At 46.8% G+C, this 18140-nt stretch overlaps 2 protein-coding genes across 2 annotated transcripts in view; one reads left to right on the top strand and one right to left on the bottom strand.

Moving 5' to 3' along the window:
- The first annotated feature begins 2014 nt into the window (after window positions 1-2014).
- Window positions 2015-11784, top strand: TOR2A (torsin family 2 member A). The gene is made up of 5 exons (XM_082263835.1): window positions 2015-2176; window positions 4091-4356; window positions 6983-7158; window positions 8301-8428; window positions 11188-11784. Exons 1-5 carry the CDS (start codon window positions 2038-2040, stop codon window positions 11430-11432), a joined length of 954 nt encoding a protein of 317 aa, XP_082119961.1. The 5' UTR covers window positions 2015-2037; the 3' UTR covers window positions 11433-11784.
- Window positions 11785-15756: 3972 nt separating this feature from the next.
- The window catches only part of CFAP157 (cilia and flagella associated protein 157), a 31454-nt gene continuing 29070 nt past the window's right edge, over window positions 15757-18140 (bottom strand). The window contains exon 9 of the mRNA XM_082264033.1: window positions 15757-15987. Coding sequence (XP_082120159.1) covers window positions 15892-15987 — 96 coding nt within the window. The 3' untranslated portion in view covers window positions 15757-15891. The remainder of the gene's footprint in view (window positions 15988-18140) is intronic.

The raw sequence follows: 18140 nt of genomic DNA, 5'->3' as shown, positions 1-18140 counted from the left end.
GTTAGAGACTGTAGACATGGTACAAGAGATGGTCAGAGACTGCAGACAGAGCCAAATGGTACAGGAGATGGTCAGAGTCTGCAGACATGATAGAGATGGTCAAAGACTGCAGACATGATACAGGAGATGGTCAGAGACTGCAGACATGGTACAAGAGATGGTCAGAGACTGCAGACAGAGCCACATGGTAAAGAAGATGGTCAGAGACTGCAGACATGGTAAAGGAGATGGTCAGAGACTGCAGACATGATACAGGAGATGGCAAGTCGCGCTAGTGTGAATGGAGTCTAAGTCGCTGATCACCGTAAAAAAATAAATAAATAAGAACTCCAAAAACTTTTGCGCAAACCAATCAGTAAACGCTTATTGTGATTTTTTTTTTTACTTACCTTGTTATTGTAGAAAAATATACTCACCTGTCTTCCACTTCCTCCCTCGGCGGGCCGCGGCCCGCGCCGTCACTTCCGGTTTCCAATGATTCCTGGGAGCTGAACGTTATCGCTCCCAGGAATCAATGCGACGGCACCGGCCCCGCTCGTCACTTCCGGTGCGGCGCCGCATTCCCTGCTAAACAGCTTCTGGGCATGCCCAGAAGCTGTGGAGGAATGGGGCGCCGCATCGGAAGTGACGGCGGGGCCGGTGCAGTGCATCGTGGGACTGAAGAGGACATGGAAGAGGACGCAGAAGTATTTCTTCTTGCAGGTAAGTGCGACCCGGGACAGTACAGAGGCTATCCATTATGGAATGTACTAGCCCTGACTGTCCCGGGGGTATTTTTATATTTTATTGAAAAAAAATTTTCATGGCCGGAACTCCGCTTTAATATCTCTTCTTCTGTGTGAGATCTAAAGCAAACAACAATTGATCTAACAAAGATCTAACAAAGATCTAACCAACTGCATATGTTTTGTTGAAAAACTTTGATATGGGGGGGGGGGGGGCTAACATGGCTGCGGTCACACAGCTCAGTATCTGCAGCAGCCCCTGAGGGCCACATAGACAATAAGAAGCCTCATGTATGACCCAGGCCTCATGTATTCCTCAGGCCTCATGTATTCCTCAGGCCTCATGTATGACCAGGCCTCATGTATTCCTCAGGCCTCATGTATGACCAGGCCTCATGTATGACCAGGCCTCATGTATTCCCCAGGCCTCTTGTATTCCTCAGGCCTCATGTATTCCTTAGGCCTCATGTATTCCTCAGGCCTCATGTATTCCCCATGCCTCATGTATTCCTCAGGCCTCATGTATGACCAGGCCTCATGTATTCCTCAGGCCTCATGTATGACCCAGGCTTCATGTATTCCCCAGGCCTCTTGTATGACCAGGCCTCATGTATTCCTCAGGCCTCATGTATTCTCCAGTCCTCATGTATGACCCAGGCCTCACGTATTCTTTAGGCCTCGTGTATTCCTCAGGCCTGAATGGGGGGGGGGGGGGGGGGGGAGTACCGCGCTTCAGGGAAAATTATAATATAAATTAAATAGATAAGTGTATTTTGAGTGATAGATACATTTTTGGGAAATAAGGAGTTTTTAAGATTTATTGATTTTTTAGAGATCTATACCACAATTTTTAGAAAAGACACCACACAATATTTATTCAGCACTACCACAGTATATATATATATATTTAATTATTCAATATTGATTTTATATACACAATGATCATAATACACTTATCTATTTAATTTATATTATAATTTTCCATGAAGCGCGGTACTCCCCCCACCCCATTCATATCTATCTTACAACTGTATGGTTTACAGCAACTGGTACACACAGCATTAAGGGTATCCCCTCCGAGACTCACACCCATATATATTCCCCAGGCCTCCATACACAGACAGTGTACTCCTGGAGCACACACACTGACCTGCACTGCACTCATCTCTAAAAAAAAAAAAAAAATCCTCCTTCCTCCACCAACATGGCGGCCTCCTCCTGACACTGGCAGTCACGTGACGCTGAACACCGTCAGTCAGCTGACCCCGGCGGAGCGGACTACATTTCCCATCATGCCGCGGGTGAGGTGAGGATGGCGGTCCGCCTCAGCCTAGTGTTGTCGGTGGTTTGTGCGGCGGTCGGCTCCGGGCTGTGCTGGCAGTTCTCCTCCCTCCATTGTAGCCTGTATTCCAGCAGCGGCTGTGACTGCAGCTTCCGGCCCGGCCTGGACGGTGAGTGGAATAGAACCGAACCCCCCCCCCTCTCTTGTACTAAATGGTTTGTTCCACTGAGGAGCATTAGTTCTATTCTCTTAAAGGGACAATCCACAGATAAATGTGGGGGGTCATTATTGCAGTGTGCCTCCAGTCTCTTAGGTTTATTTGTGTTTAGGGAGTGGTGAAGGGTTAGACCCCCTTCCCCCTGTGAGAACTTTATTGCTATCTGGGCTCCTATAGAGAGAATTTCTCCACTTCCTGTCCATCTGACAACCTTTTACCAGACCGGAAGTGAGGAGAACTCTCCTGAAGAAGCACAGAAATAACATTTTTCTGGTTAGTAGTGATGGTAGGGGTGCCACCTGTCATCCCTTTAAACCCGATCACATATGAATTACACTGGTGTGGCTGAATAACCGCTTGCCGGCCAGCCGTCGCAGGTATACAGCGGCAGGTTCCCGCAAAACGCCATACCCCGTACATCGCTTGGGGGCACGCGCCCATTCGCCAGCCGGGACGCTCATCTGCAGAGCCAGCACCTGCGATCGCTCCCCATGGAGACAGAACAGCGGTCTGCTGTTGTAAACACAGCAGACCGCTGTTCTGTCAGAATTCAACACAGAGCTCCTCCTATTTAGGAACACCGGTCCTTGTGTTCATTCTATAAGCCCATCCCCCCACATAGTTAGAAAGCACCCCCTAGGCATACATTTAACTCTTTGATTGCTCCTGTGTTACCCCTTCCCTGCCAGTGTCATTATTACAGTAACAGTGCATATTTTTAGCACTGATAACTGTAGTAATGTCACTGGTACCCCCAAAAGTGTCAAAAATGTCATTTAGGGGTCCTATCTGTTCGTGGCAATGTCGCAGTCCGGCTAAAAATCGCTGATCGCCGCCATTACTAGTAAAAAAAAAAAAATGACATAAAACGCAGTGCCGAATCGCAAAAAATGGTCTGGTCATTAAGGGGGGTAAATCCTTACGGTCCAGAGGCTGCTGACATGCTAAGGGAGATGATCAGAGACTGCTGACATGCTAAGGGAGGTGATCAGAGACTGCTGACATGCTAAGGGAGGTGATCAGAGACTGCTGACATGCTGGGGGAGATGATCAGAGACTACTGACATGCTGGGGGAGATGATCAAAGACTGCTGACATGCTGGGGGAGATGATCAGAGACTGCAGACATGCTGGGGGGAGATGATCAGAGACTGCGGACATGCTGGGGGGAGATGATCAGAGACTGCGGACATGCTGGGGGGGAGATGATCAGAGACTGCGGACATGCTGGGGGGAGATGATCAGAGACTGCGGACATGCTGGGGGGAGATGATCAGAGACTGCCGACATGCTGGGGGGAGATGATCAGAGACTGCCGACATGCTGGGGGGAGATGATCAGAGACTGCCGACATGCTGGGGGGAGATGATCAGAGACTGCCGACATGCTGGGGGGAGATGATCAGAGACTGCCGACATGCTGGGGGGAGATGATCAGAGACTGCCGACATGCTGGGGGAGATGATCAGAGACTGCCGACATGCTGGGGGAGATGATCAGAGACTGCCGACATGCTGGGGGGAGATGATCAGAGACTGCCGACATGCTGGGGGGAGATGATCAGAGACTGCCGACATGCTGGGGGGAGATGATCAGAGACTGCCGACATGCTGGGGGGAGATGATCAGAGACTGCCGACATGCTGGGGGGAGATGATCAGAGACTGCGGACATGCTGGGGGGAGATGATCAGAGACTGCTGACATGCTGGGGGAGATGATCAGAGACTGTCGACATGCTGGGGGGAGATGATCACTAGTGATAATCGCAAGAGAATCCGGTAGGCTGGTTGTACCCAAGTTGATCTTGACATTTCCTCTTTAGATTTGAGTGTTTCTTTATCATGTTGTCTTGTGTTGTCTCTGCAGCCTTGGAGTGCGACCTCGCTCGTAATTTGTTCGGGCAGCATCTGGCCCAGGATCTGGTGGTGAAAGCTCTGAGGGAGTTTGTAGGGACGGATTACCCCAGCAAACCCCTCGTGTTATCCTTCCATGGCTGGAGCGGCACAGGCAAGACGTTCCTGAGTTCCCTGCTGGTAAAACATTTATACAAAGATGGAGGCCGCAGCCCCTACGTCCATCATTTCTCTCCCATCCTGAACTTCCAGCATGCTCAGAATCTCAACCAATACAAGGTGGGCCTCTGTGTTCTGTCAGTATGATTATCCATCTTAGAGGAGAACTCTGCTTTTCTATAGTTCTTCTGTAAAGCTGGGGTCTCCAAACTTTCTAAACAAAGGGCCAGTTTACTGTCCTTAGGGGGCCAGACTGCGGCAAGTGATAGTAGAAAAATTACATAGAGCCTGTGGTCAGTAGGGGGCGTAATAGTGTCCCTTAGTTGGCGTCAGTGAGAGGAAAAGGGCCCCATGGTTGGCGTCAGTGAGAGGAATAGTTCCTCCATGGTTGGGGTCAGTGAGAGGAATAGTGCCCCATGGTTGGCATCAGTGAGAGGAATAGCGCCCCATGGTTGGCATCAGTGGAAGGAACAGTACTCCATGGTTGGTGTCAGTGAGAGGAATAGTGCCCCAATGGTTGGTGTCAGTGAGAGGAATAGTGCCCCAATGGTTGGTGTCAGTGGGAGGAATAGTTCCCCAATGGTTGGTGTCAGTGGGAGGAATAGCGCCCCATGGTTGGGATCAGTGGAAGGAACAGTACTCCATGGTTGGTGTCAGTGAGAGGAATAGTGCCCCAATGGTTGGTGTCAGTGAGAGGAATAGTGCCCCAATGGTTGGTGTCAGTGAGAGGAATAGTGCCCCAATGGTTGGTGTCAGTGAGAGGAATAGTGCCCCATGGTTGGCGTCAGTGGGAGGAATAGTGCCCCAATGGTTGGTGTCAGTGGGAGGAATAGTTCCCCAATGGTTGGTGTCAGTGGGAGGAATAGTGCCCCATGGTTGGCATCAGTGGGAGGAATAGTGTGCCATAGTTGGTGTCAGTGGGAGGAACAGCGCCCTATGATTGGCATCAGTTGGGAGAATAGTGCCCCATCATTGGTGTCAGTGGAAGGAATAGTGCCCCATCATTGGTGTCAGTGGGAGGAATAGTGTCCCATCATTGGTGTCAGTGGGAGGAATAGTGTCCCATCATTGGTGTCAGTGGGAGGAATAGTGTCCCATCATTGGTGTCAGTGGAAGGAATAGTGTCCCATCATTGGTGTCAGTGGAAGGAATAGTGTCCCATCATTGGTGTCAGTTGGGAGAATAGTGCCCCATCATTGGTGTCAGTGGAAGGAATAGTGTCCCATCATTGGTGTCAGTGGAAGGAATAGTGTCCCATCATTGGTGTCAGTGGAAGGAATAGTGTCCCATCATTGGTATCAGTTGGGAGAATAGTGCCCCATCATTGGTGTCAGTGGAAGGAATAGTGTCCCATCATTGGTGTCAGTGGAAGGAATAGTGTCCCATCATTGGTGTCAGTGGAAGGAATAGTGTCCCATCATTGGTGTCAGTGGAAGGAATAGTGTCCCATCATTGGTGTCAGTGGAAGGAATAGTGTCCCATCATTGGTGTCAGTGGAAGGAATAGTGTCCCATCATTGGTGTCAGTGGAAGGAATAGTGTCCCATCATTGGTGTCAGTAGGAGGAATAGTGCCCCATCATTGGTGTCAGTGGAAGGAATAGTGCCCCATCATTGGTGTCAGTGGGAGGAATAGTGCCCCATCATTGGTGTCAGTGGGAGGAATAGTGTCCCATCATTGGTGCCAGTGGGAGGAATAGTGTCCCATCATTGGTGTCAGTGGGAGGAATAGTGTCCCATCATTGATGTCAGTGGTAGGAATAGTGTCCCATCATTGATGTCAGTGGTAGGAATAGTGTCCCATCATTGGTGTCAGTGGGAGGAATAGTGCCCCATCATTGGTGTCAGTGGGAGGAATAGTGTCCCATCATTGGTGTCAGTGGGAGGAATAGTGCCCCATCATTGGTGTCAGTGGGAGGAATAGTGTCCCATCATTGGTATCAGTGGGAGGAATAGTGCCCCATCATTGGTATCAGTGGGAGGAATAGTGCCCCATCATTGGTGTCAGTGGTAGGAATAGTGCCCCATCATTGGTGTCAGTGGGAGGAATAGTGCCCCATCATTGGTGTCAATGGGGGGGGGGTTGGTGTCAGTGGGAAGAATATTGCTGCAGGGGCCGGATAAAATAAAGCAAAGAGCTGCATCTGGCCCATGGGTTACAGTGTGAAAGAATGGCATGGCCTTGCAGGCAGAGATCCCCAAAGCCATGCAAACCTCAAAAGTGACAGCTGCTGCAGGGAAGCAGAACCCCCCCCCCCCCCCCCCCGTGCTGTCACAGGAAGGGTGTGGTGTGGGGTCCATTTGGCGCCATGTAAAACCCTAAATATGGATGTAACAGGGCCCAAAGGTGGAATTAGCCTTGAAGACAAAGTGCACTTATCCTGTTTGTCCCTTTGCATGGATCCTCCCCCCCCCCCCCCCTCCACAGATGTATACTTACCTGGACCACGCTTTCCTGGCAGCACCTGCACATTACAGCCCCTTAGACTTCTATGGTGTCTTGAGGCTGGAGATGGTGGACTCTGCCTCATTGAAGTCTATAAGGCTGTAATGTGCAGACACTGCCAGGATGTGAGCAAATATCAAAGGCAGCAATTGTCTGATCCAGGCAAATATACATGGGGGGGGGGGGGGGGGGTGGCAATGTGGAGACAGGAGTAATATTGGTCCATTGTTCTGTTAAAAAAAATAAAAATAAATCCTAAACCCTTTATTTCCATTGTCATGAACTGTATCCTCATCATCTAGGAGGACCTCAAACAATGGATCCAGGGGAACCTCACAGCTTGTGGTCGATCCTTGTTTCTGTTTGAAGAAATGGACAAAATGCACCCGGGGCTCATAGATGTCATCGTCCCCTTCCTGGGCCCATCCTGGGTGGTGTTTGGCTCAAACTACAAGAAGGCCATATTTATCTTCATAAGGTTAGTAGATGGGATCATTCTTCAAGGATGTGTCCACCTTACCTGCAATCTCTTACATTTGGTATAGACGCTGGGGGTCTTCAAACTGCGGCCCTCCAGCTGTTGCAGAACTACACATCCCATGAGGCATTGTAAAACTCTGACATTCACAAACATGACTAGGCATGATGGGAATTGTAGTTCCTGAACAACTGGGGGGCCATAGTTTGAAGACCCCTGGTAGAGATTCATATCCTAAAGGAAAAGCCCCTCCACCTGCTGATACTCTCATCTTTGCCGTGCATCTCACCGCTCTGTTCCTCCACCGCTCTGTACCTCCACCGCTCTTTAGGCATGCATGGCTGCACCCTTCCTCCTCTGGATGCATGCCAAGGCACAGCCCTTAAAGCGGAGTTCCACCCGAAATTTATACTTACCTCCATCTTCTCGCTCCCGGTCACCTGAAAAACAAATGGATAATCGCAATTTTTTTTTTTTCACTTACCTTTTAGAGAAAATATACTTACCTTACTTCCTTCTTCCTCCCCTCGGCGGCCACGGCGATTCGTCACTTCCTGGCTTTTGCAATGATTCCTGGGAGCTGAACGTCATCGCTCCCAGGAATCATTGCGCCTGCACCGGCCCGACGTCAGTTCCGGGGCGCGCGCGTCATTCCCTTCTAAACAGCTTCTGGGCATGCCTTTACACACACATGAACGTTAATGGGATCCCAGTCTTAGTCTGTAGGGTTCAATATTGAGTTGGCCCTCCATTTGCAGCTATAACAGCTTCAACTCTTCTGGGAAGGCTGTCTACAAGTTTTAGGAGTGTGTCTATGGGAATGTATAACCATTCTTCCAGAAGGGCATTTGTGAGGTCAAACACTGATGTTGGACGAGAAGGCCTGGCTCACAGTCTCCGCTCTAATTCATCCCAAAGGTGTTCTATCGGGTTGAGGTCAGGCATGTCTCTTCTGCATTAAAAATCCAGACTGTTTGCTTATCTTCATTTTTGTACATAGAGTTCCACTTTAAATTGATTGAAATTGAAGATTTTATACCAGATACCAGTGATGTAAACATTTAAAAAAATGTTTAAAAGAAATTGACCAAAAAACTGCTTTCTTTGAAATGTGTAGCCCACTAATATACTTGTGTTTGCAGCAATTCAGGAGGAGATGACATTAATAAGGTAGCTCTGAAATTCTGGAGAGAACGCAGGGACAGAGAAGAGATCCGGCTGAGTGATGTAGAGTCTGCGATAACCAACACTGTGATATCAGACCACGAACGTGAGTGCAGTTTACCATCATTGATTAAACCCTATACAGTGATTGTGTCACTGTACCACCCATCCACGTGGGGGTGGGAATATAAGGAGTATACACAATATTACTAAAAGTATTGGGACGCCTGCCTTTACACACACATGAACTTTAATGGCATCCCAGTCTTAGTCCGTAGGGTTCAGTATTGAGTTGGCTCACCCTTTGCAGCTATAACAGCTTCAACTCTTCTGGGAAGGCTGTCCACAAGGTTTAGGAGTGTGTCTATGGGAATGTTTGACCATTCTTCCAGAAGCACATTTGTGAGGTCAGGCACTGATGTTGGAGAGAAGGCCTGGCTCGCAGTCTGCGCTTCAATTCATCCCAAAGGTGTTCTATTGGGTTGAGGTCAGGACTCTGTGCAGGCCAGTCAAGTTCCTCCACCCCAAACTCACTCATACATGTCTTTATGGACCTTGCCTTGTGCACTGGTGTGCAGTAATGTTAGAACAGGTTGGGTTCCCACAAAGTTGGGAGCATGAAATTATCCAAAATGTCTTGGAATGCTGATGCCTTAAGAGTTCCCTTCACTGGAACTAAGGGGCCAAGCCCAACCACTGATAAACAACCCCATACCATAATCCCCCTCCACTAAATGATTTGGACCAGCGCACAAAGCAAGGTCCATAAAGACATGGATGAGCGAGTTTGGGGTGGAGGAACATGACTGACCTGCACAGAGTCCTGACCTCAACCCGATAGAACACCATTGGGATGAATTAAAGCTGAGATTGCGAACCAGGCTTTCTCATCTACATCAGTGCCTAACCTCACAAATGCGCTTCTGGAAGAATGCATAAAGCAAGGTCCATAAAGACATGGATGAGAGAGTGTGTGTATTCTCTTACACTCTCCCCCTGACGGCTGTTGTATTCAGACAGTGGCAGCACTTGTGGCTGTATCAGATTGGATGCAGTCACTGTTCAGCTGACAATTTTCTGCTCTACTACGTCCAATTTTTGGAATAAAAGTTTAAGTTGGGTGATGCTAATAGGGTTACCCACAGCTTGATTCCTGCTGAATCAACTGAAATTTGAATGGTGTATGGTCAGCTTTAGACCAGCCATAAATGGATTGAAATTCATCCAGTTCAGCAGTGGCCGGCTGAATTTCGATCCATGTATGGGTTAACTAATTGTACAGAAGTCAAACTATCAATCGTCTTATGTACAACCAGAGCAGGCCAGGCCAGGGTCCCTCATAGATCCCATTTAGAGCAGGGTCCTGATAGATCCCCTTTACAGCAGGCCAGGTCAGCATCCCCCCCATAAGATCCCCCTTTAGAGCAGGCCAGGGTCTCTCATAGATCCCCCTTTAGAGCAGGCCAGGGTCCCTCATAGATTCCCCTTTAGAGCAGGCCAGGGTCCCTCATAGATTCCCCTTTAGAGAGCAGGCCAGGGTCCCTCATAGCTTCCCCTTTAGAGAGCAGGCCAGGGTCCCTCATAGATCCCATTTAGAGCAGGGCCCTCATAGATCCCCCTTTAGAGCAGGCCAGGGTCCCTCATAGATTCCCCTTTAGAGCAGGCCAGGGTCCCTCATAGATTCCCTTTTAGAGAGCAGGCCAGGGTCCCTCATAGATTCCCCTTTAGAGAGCAGGCCAGGGTCCCTCATAGATTCCCCTTTAGAGAGCAGGCCAGGGTCCCTCATAGATTCCCCTTTAGAGAGCAGGCCAGGGTCCCTCATAGATCCCATTTAGAGCAGGGCCCTCATAGATCCCCCTTTAGAGCAGGCCAGGGTCCCTCATAGATCCCCCTTTAGAGCAGGCCAGGGTCCCTCATAGATCCCATTTAGAGCAGGGCCCTTATAGATCCCCCTTTAGAGCAGGCCAGGGTCCCTCATCGATTCCCCTTTAGAGCAGGCCAGGGTCCCTCATCGATTCCCCTTTAGAGCAGGCCAGGGTCCCTCATCGATTCCCCTTTAGAGCAGGCCAGGGTCCCTCATCGATTCCCCTTTAGAGCAGGCCAGGGTCCCTCATTGATTCCCCTTTAGAGCAGGCCAGGGTCCCTCATAGATCCCATTTAGAGCAGGGCCCTCATAGATCCCCCTTTAGAGCAGGCCAGGCTCCTTTTATAGATCCCCCTTTAAAGCAGGCCAGGGTCCCTCATAGATCCCCCTTTAGAGCAGGCCAGGGTCCCTCATAGATCCCCCTTTAGAGCAGGCCAGGGTCCCTCATAGATTCCCCTTTAGAGCAGGCCAGGCTCCTTTATAGATCCCCCTTTAGAGCAGGCCAGGGTCCCTCATAGATCCCCCTTTAGAGCAGGCCAGGGTCCCTCATAGATCCCCCTTTAGAGCAGGCCAGGGTCCCTCATAGATCCCCCTTTAGAGCAGGCCAGGGTCCCTCATAGATCCCCCTTTAGAGCAGGCCAGGGTCCCTCATAGATCCCCCTTTAGAGCAGGCCAGGGTCCCTCATAGATCCCCCTTTAGAGCAGGCCAGGAAATTTCCGGGGGGGGGGGGCAACCGCCCCCCTTTGCAGACGCCCATGACCAGCAACACTGATCATTGTATCCTGCCAGCAAGGAAGGCTCTCCGCTATCAGAATAAAATAGTTCAGCGGGAAGGACTCTCGCACCAACATCTTTTCCCCCATCCTCATTAATTAATTATTTTTCATTCAACCCACTAAATGAATGAAAATAATATGAATCAATAGTGTGAGACATACAGTATGTTATCCCCCCCATTGATTGGATTTGTTATTTACTATATGTTCATCTTCCTTGGCAGATGGCTTCTGGCAGTCTGAGATCATCAAGCAGAACCTCATAGATGTCATTGTACCATTTTTGCCCTTGCGCCCCAACCACGTCAGACAGTGCGTTCGCAGTGAGCTGGCACAGCAAGGCTTGGCTAACGAAGAACATGTTGTTCCATCTGTAGTAGACAGTTTGGTTTACATTCCTGAGGATGAAAGAGTTTTCTCATCAACGGGCTGCAAAACTGTACCGTCCCGCATCAACTACTTCTTGTGATGGGCTGCTGTGAGTACAGGCAGAGGAGACTTCGAGGGAAACTCTGAGCAATGTGTCACACTTCGTCTCTCTAGAGCCACGTCTGAGTCTCCCCATGTTGGGAGATACTGGCTGCTAATGACCCAGTCTCTGGTTATCTAGAGAGACTGCTGATTGCCACGTACAAAGTTCAGGGTGTTATCGAAATACTGGATAAGTGACCGGTTTACAAGGACTGAGCTGGAAATCGAGAAACGGTTTTCTCATTATATTTATTTAGATGATGGAAGGTGCTATATGCTGATACTGTAGGAGTCAAGGTACAATTGCGTGGAAGTGACAGAGGTCAGCATTGGTAGCCTTGTTGTGTAGGGATCTCGACTTACTTTTCCAGCTAAATAGTATTTTTGTTAATTGAAATTTTATTTTTGATCAGGTTCTGCTGGGTCACAGAACCAAATCTAATCTCTTTGAAGGAGAACATGAGAGTAGGATGAAGGTACCAGAGGATGGAGGGAGTAGATGGCTTCTTTGCCTCCTCAGTACTCCTGGTGGAGCCATACCCCATCCTCCTGTGTCCCCTTCTATACCATTCTGACATGTCAGGTCAGAATAACATTTCTAATGAGTGGAAAAAAGAGAAAGGTGGCTGCACATCCAGAAAATTTGTTCAAATGCTTCATAGAAAATCCATAAAAAAATAGAAACATGAGAGTATCGGCAATGAAAAACCGATATCGGTCAATCACTAGTTCAAATGCTTTATTGGAAATCCATAAAAAAATAGAAACATGAGACAACACGGTCCAAAAAGGCTCAGTAAACACGTTTCACACTCTTGTGCTTACTCCTTATTAATGAGTAAGCACAAGAGTATGAAACGCGTTTACTGAGCACCTTTGGATGCAAGTGTCATGTTTCTATTTTTTATGGATTTCCAATAAAGCATTTGAACAAATTTTCTGGATGTGCCACAACCTCTTTTTTTTTTTTTTTTAACGGATTACCTCCTGGTTGCGGACCAAGCAGGCACCCAGATCCTCTCAGCAGCACATGTGCTCTCGCAGGCTGCTCTCTGGTAAAGAGGAAGTAAACCCTAAAAAAAAAAAACCCTGTAAGACAAAGGCATAATGAGCTAGTATGCATCACATACTAGCTCATTATGAAATACTTACCTTAGAACGAAGCCCCCCACAGTGCCGCCTGCTCAGCGTCAGGACGGCCGACATGTTAGACCACCCTGCTTCCTGGTTTGCGTCCTCCGGCCATCTGATTGGCCGGAGGTGCGACGACATCACTCGTGCGCGCAGGAGCCACCGTTCACGGCACAGGGCTCTGAAGGAATGGCATGGGTGGCTGTTCCTTCAGAGCGCATGCGCCAATGATGTCATGGGCTGCATGCAATGTAAATATCTCCTAAACGGTGCAAGTTTGGGAGATATTTACAGTACCTATAGGTAAGACTTATTAAAGGCCTACCTATAGGTACAAGTTATAAGAGAGGGTTTACAACCACTTTAATTTTGTAATGAACTTGGAAGAGATTTTTATTTCTTTTATCAAATCAATGACAAGTGTGATCAGCTGTTTATTACAGACTCTGCCATACAGTGGATGACTATCTGGTATTCAGGCAGGGTCGAATGAGATGGCTAAGAACGATAAAAAGGAGCCGGCAACTCTGGTATCCATTGTGTATTTTTTTATTGTAGTTTATTATTGGCTACATAAAAGAGCTAACACGTTACATGCTAGGATTATGGCTGTGGACGAAACGCGTTAGCCTCTTTTGTGTAGCCAATAATAAAATGACATAATGGATTCCAGAGTTGGCGTTTCTTCATCGTTCCTAGTTATCTGCAGTGTGGGAGGACACTGAGCACCTGTATGCGGGATTTTCTGTTGTGAGTGCTGCACCTTTTACCTTTTTTTTCCCAGGGTTAATTCAGAACTTGTCCTGACTGAAGATATCTCAATGTGAATGTCCATGCTCTGTATTTATCATTGTATGGCCTGAATAGATGTCACTCAGGAGTTACTGTCCTCCCTGGGTTTACTTGCACTTTATCTTCGGGAGTGGACATAGTAACTACAATCAATAAATCATATCCAAAGAAACCATGCTGGGCAATATTTGTAACACCAGAAATTAAATTGGACCAGTAAGAATGTTCAGAATAGAAAACCGATGACCTCACTGATGCTTCTTCACAGGTCATCTTAACCTACTTGCCAACCGCCTAACGTACTTTTTTTTTTTTTTTTTTTTAACAATACTTTTTAATTCGTATTTTTGATTGTATACAGACAAACCATAAATTAAAAAGAAAATAAAGGAAAATAATAAAACTGAGAAAAAACATTGTTTGTGGTCATACTGTTCACGTTAGAAGCACATTATCTCAAATTAACCAGTTCTGGACGGGAAGGATTTGCCCTCTTAATAACCAGGTCATTTTTGCAATTCGGCACCTCTGTACTTTAACCACTTAAGCCCCGGAGGATTTGGCTGCTCAAAGACCAGGGCCTATTTTGCGATTCGGCACTGCGTGACTTTAAAGGACAATTGCGCGGTCGTGCGACGCTGTACCCAAATGAAATTGACGTCTTTTTTTTTTTTCCACAAACAGAGCTTTCTTTTGGTGGTATTTGATCACCTGTGCGATTTTTTTACTTTTTGCGCTATAAACAAAAAAAGAGCCACAATTTTGATAAAATAGCAATATTTTTCACATTTTTTTCATATGAAATCCCCCCCCAAAAAATGTAAAAATCCAAATTTTTTAACATTTTAGGCCAATTTGTTTTCTGCTACATATTTTTGCTGAAAAAAATCCCAATAAGCAAATTTTGATTGGTTTGCGCAAAAGTTATCGCGTCTACAAACTAGGGGAAAGATTTATGGAATTTTTATTTATTTTTTTTGCTAGTAATGGCGGTGATCTGCGATTTTTTTTTTTTTTTTTTTTTTTTCTGGCGGCATTGCAGTGGACAGATCGGACCCCTAACTGACATTTTTTACACTTTTGGGGGGACCAGTGACATTACTACAGTAATCAGTGCTAAAAATATGCACTGTTACTGTAATAATGACACTGGCAGGGAAGGGGCTAACCTATAGATGATCAAAGGGTTAAGTGGGAGCCTAGGGGAGTGTTTTCTAACTGTGGGGGGAGGGACTAGTGAAATGATCATAGAGGCCTGTATTCTTATATAGAAGGATCACAGGCGCTCTGTGATCATTTCGGAGAGAACAAGAGTCAGCTGTGTTTACAACAGCTGACCGTCCTTCTCTCTCAGCAGAAAGCGATCGCGGGTCCCCGGTGGCAATCGCGGCTGCCGGTCCAGTGGATCAGAATCCCCGCTGCCTAGTGGGGGCGCTCGCCCCCCAGCACCACTCCCGTGACCGAAGTACCCCTATGTCGATTTGCGCAGCCGAGCCAGCCTGGCAGCGGGCGGTCGGCAAGTGGTTAACATACTTATGAACAGGCGTTCCCACAGTAGCTATGCCAGCCTCAGAGAGGATGTATCTCCATAGTTTCCTCCCAATGTATACCAGGTATCCTCTCAGCTGAAAGTAAACATTTATCAGACATGTAAAGATTGTTTCTGTCAGTGGGAAAAGCCGGGATGTTCCTCCATTGTGCCCCAATAAGTTAAATCCCCTTCCTTGGTAGTATTTACAAGCATTAGGTATCCGATTAGCTACTGGAATATCTGTTTTTAAAGCTAGCCCGTGTTCCAACCTACACACAGGTGATAGATATGTAGCTATTAACAAAATGATCCGCATTGCAGCAATCAGGGCCCTTTCACACACAGAGTCCGTCGGGTGGACTCAGTTTTTCTCAGCGTGGGGATTGATCCGCCGATCCCCCGCTGAGCTGGAGGATGACAGCTCTGTCTCTGCTCTGTGTGCGGAGACAGAGCTGTCAGGTCCCCATGCATCTCTATGGGAGAATCGGATGGGAACCGACCGCCTGTCCGTTCTCATCCAATCCCATCCGCTGAGCTGGAAGTTGACAGCTCTGTCTCCGCTCTGTGTGTGCAGAGACAGAGCTGTCAGGTCCCCATGCATCTCTATGGGGGAATCGGATGGGAATCTGTCCGTTCTCAGCCGATCCGATCCGCTGGACGAATGGAAAATAGGGTTTCCATCCGTCCAGATTTGACTGATCGGATGTCAGCGGAGACATGCCTGATCCCCCATAGAGATGCATGGGGTAACTGTTCAGATCCGCCAAAAAAAAAAACTTACAGCCGGATCTAAACGGTCCACATGTGTAAAAAGGGCCTGGCCAGGTAATGCCAGCCATGGCTCCCATCATTTCATTTATAACCCCGTTTCTATTCTATTTTGTCTTTAGTAATCTTGCCTCTACTCCCTACTACAAAATAATCTCTGTCGTCAGGTTGTCACAAAATCCTCCACTATGTCTTTAATTCCTGATGAGCTAATTTTATTGTATGTCTATCAAAATTATATCAGAATGGGCTTGCTGCCAGACGTGGAAGGGATTCCTGGTAATGCACTTTGTTTGGGTAATCTGTCCTCTTGACTTATTGATAGCCGGTCCTAAAAGAAGAACACAAACATTGATGGTATCTTTTTCTATATTCGTCATTCTCGCTAAATGACAGGTTACAATAATGGCTGTAAATACAGAAAACTTTGTGCGCCACCACAAAAAAAATAAAACAAAAAAAATATTAAAAATGCAGAAAAATAATAAACACTAATACTGAGAGGCTGCAGCATACACCAATATTGTGTTCCCACAACAATTAATACAAAAATGTGTATTGCGCTACTCTCCAACGTTTATAACCGTGCCTATATGTCAGGGCTCGACAAACCCCGGGCGCCAGGTCGCATTGGCGAATAGAATTAGCGACCTGGCGCCTGGGGTGCACTGCAGGAGGTCTCCTGTCCCTTTTGCGCCCCCCCACTCACTCACCGAGTACACGGACTACCGCGCCATCCAATAATTGAGGCCGCGGCTTTTCTGCCTTCTTCAATGAGAGAACGGGGAACTGGTGCCCCCTTGTGGTGGCCGGGAGTTTGACAAGCAGTTACTAATAAGGTGTTTCCCCTGACTGTCCATCTCCTTCCCAAGAGGAGATGAGAGGGAAGTTTTTGCAGGCTTCATCTCCCTGTCCACTTACCTTTGCTTAAAGGTAAGTGGACAGGGAGTGTGGTTATTATTATTATTTATTTATTTTTTAAATTATTAAAAAATTACATTTTTTATTTTTTTATAATAATTAAAAAAAAAAAATTATTTTTCTTTTTTTTTAATTATTATTAAAAAAAAATTATATATATATATTTTTTTTTCCCTCATCGCCATGCCACAGCCACACAGCCGAAGGCCCCTTTCACACGGGCTGTCTGATCAGGTCTGCCTGTCAGTTTTTCAGGCAGACCTGATCGGGCCCTTCAGTCTCCTCTATGGAGCGGTAATCTGCCGCCATCTGATCCTGTCCGCCAAAAAACAGACGGATGGTGGTTCTATTTTCTATCCATCCCATGGATGGGATCAGATGGCATCGGATGGAAACAGACAGACAGTTTTTCATCCGATTGCGCTATACAGGATAGCGGGGTTCTAGTCGCCTTTATGTGTAAATTTAGTATGTTATTTTTTGGAAATAAAGCTTGGTTGTATAAAAAAAAAAAAATGGCTCCTAACTTTTTTAGCTGGCTCCTAGATTTCAGGCAAATTTGTCAAGCCCTGCTATATGTACATACCGTACAATGAATCACTAAATATGCATAATCCTGTTAATTATCATAAATGTGCATATAATAAATCATCGTAAATAAAAATGAGTAAACGTCCAATCAAAAATAGGTAAAGTTGATCCAGGGAATATCCGATTGCCTCTCGGGGGATCAGGAAGGAATGTTTTTCCCCTGCTGTAGTAAATTGGATCATGCTTTGCTGGGGTTTTTTTTCACCTTCCTCTGGATCAACTGCGGGTATAGGATTGTGTATATGGGATTGTATGGTTGGGTTTTCTTTACTGTTTGTTTTTTATTGGTTGAGCCAGATGGACTTGTGTCTTTTTTCAACCTGACTATGTAAAACTTTCATTAACAATCTCTGCTTAATAAATTCAACTTCGTGTTCCACCTGAAAACTCAACAAAATTACAATCTGCAATATAGCACACTCACAGATTCATTTAGAGTCTCAGACTCTTTACCAGCATTGAGAAAACACCCACTTCTGGTTTTGGCTCCGGACCAAAAGTGACGTCACCTGACTCCGCCCTACATGTTATGTAACTTGCCCACATGACTTCAACAGGCTCTTGTGATTTTTTTTTCTCAATGCTGGTTACAGTTTGTGAGGTTGAAAAAAAGACATCAGTCCATCCAGTTCAACCTATCATGTGTTTGTGTTTGCTGTTAACCATACATTGTATACCCCTGTATGTTGTGGTCTTTAAGATGCCCATCTAATAGTTTTTTTTAAGCTATCGATGCTCTGAGGATCCTTCCCGGCCATTCTGAGACTCTAAATTATTCTGTAAGTGTGCTAGATTGTAATTTTAAATAAACAGCACTGCACCATCGGAGGCTTCTTCTTCTTCTCTTATGAGCATTTATAAATATATGAGCAGAAGGATGCTGATGAGTTAAAGGGTACCTGTTGTTGACTTAACCACTAGCCGCCTGCCCACCGCAGATATATTGCAGCAGGCTGGCTCGGTTGCGCGAAC

Source organism: Pelophylax lessonae (assembly GCF_965119305.1).
Source record: "Pelophylax lessonae genome assembly, chromosome: 7".
NCBI lineage: Eukaryota > Metazoa > Chordata > Amphibia > Anura > Ranidae > Pelophylax > Pelophylax lessonae.
Note: the sequence above shows the minus strand (reverse complement) of the source record. Positions and strands in the feature narration are given on the sequence as shown.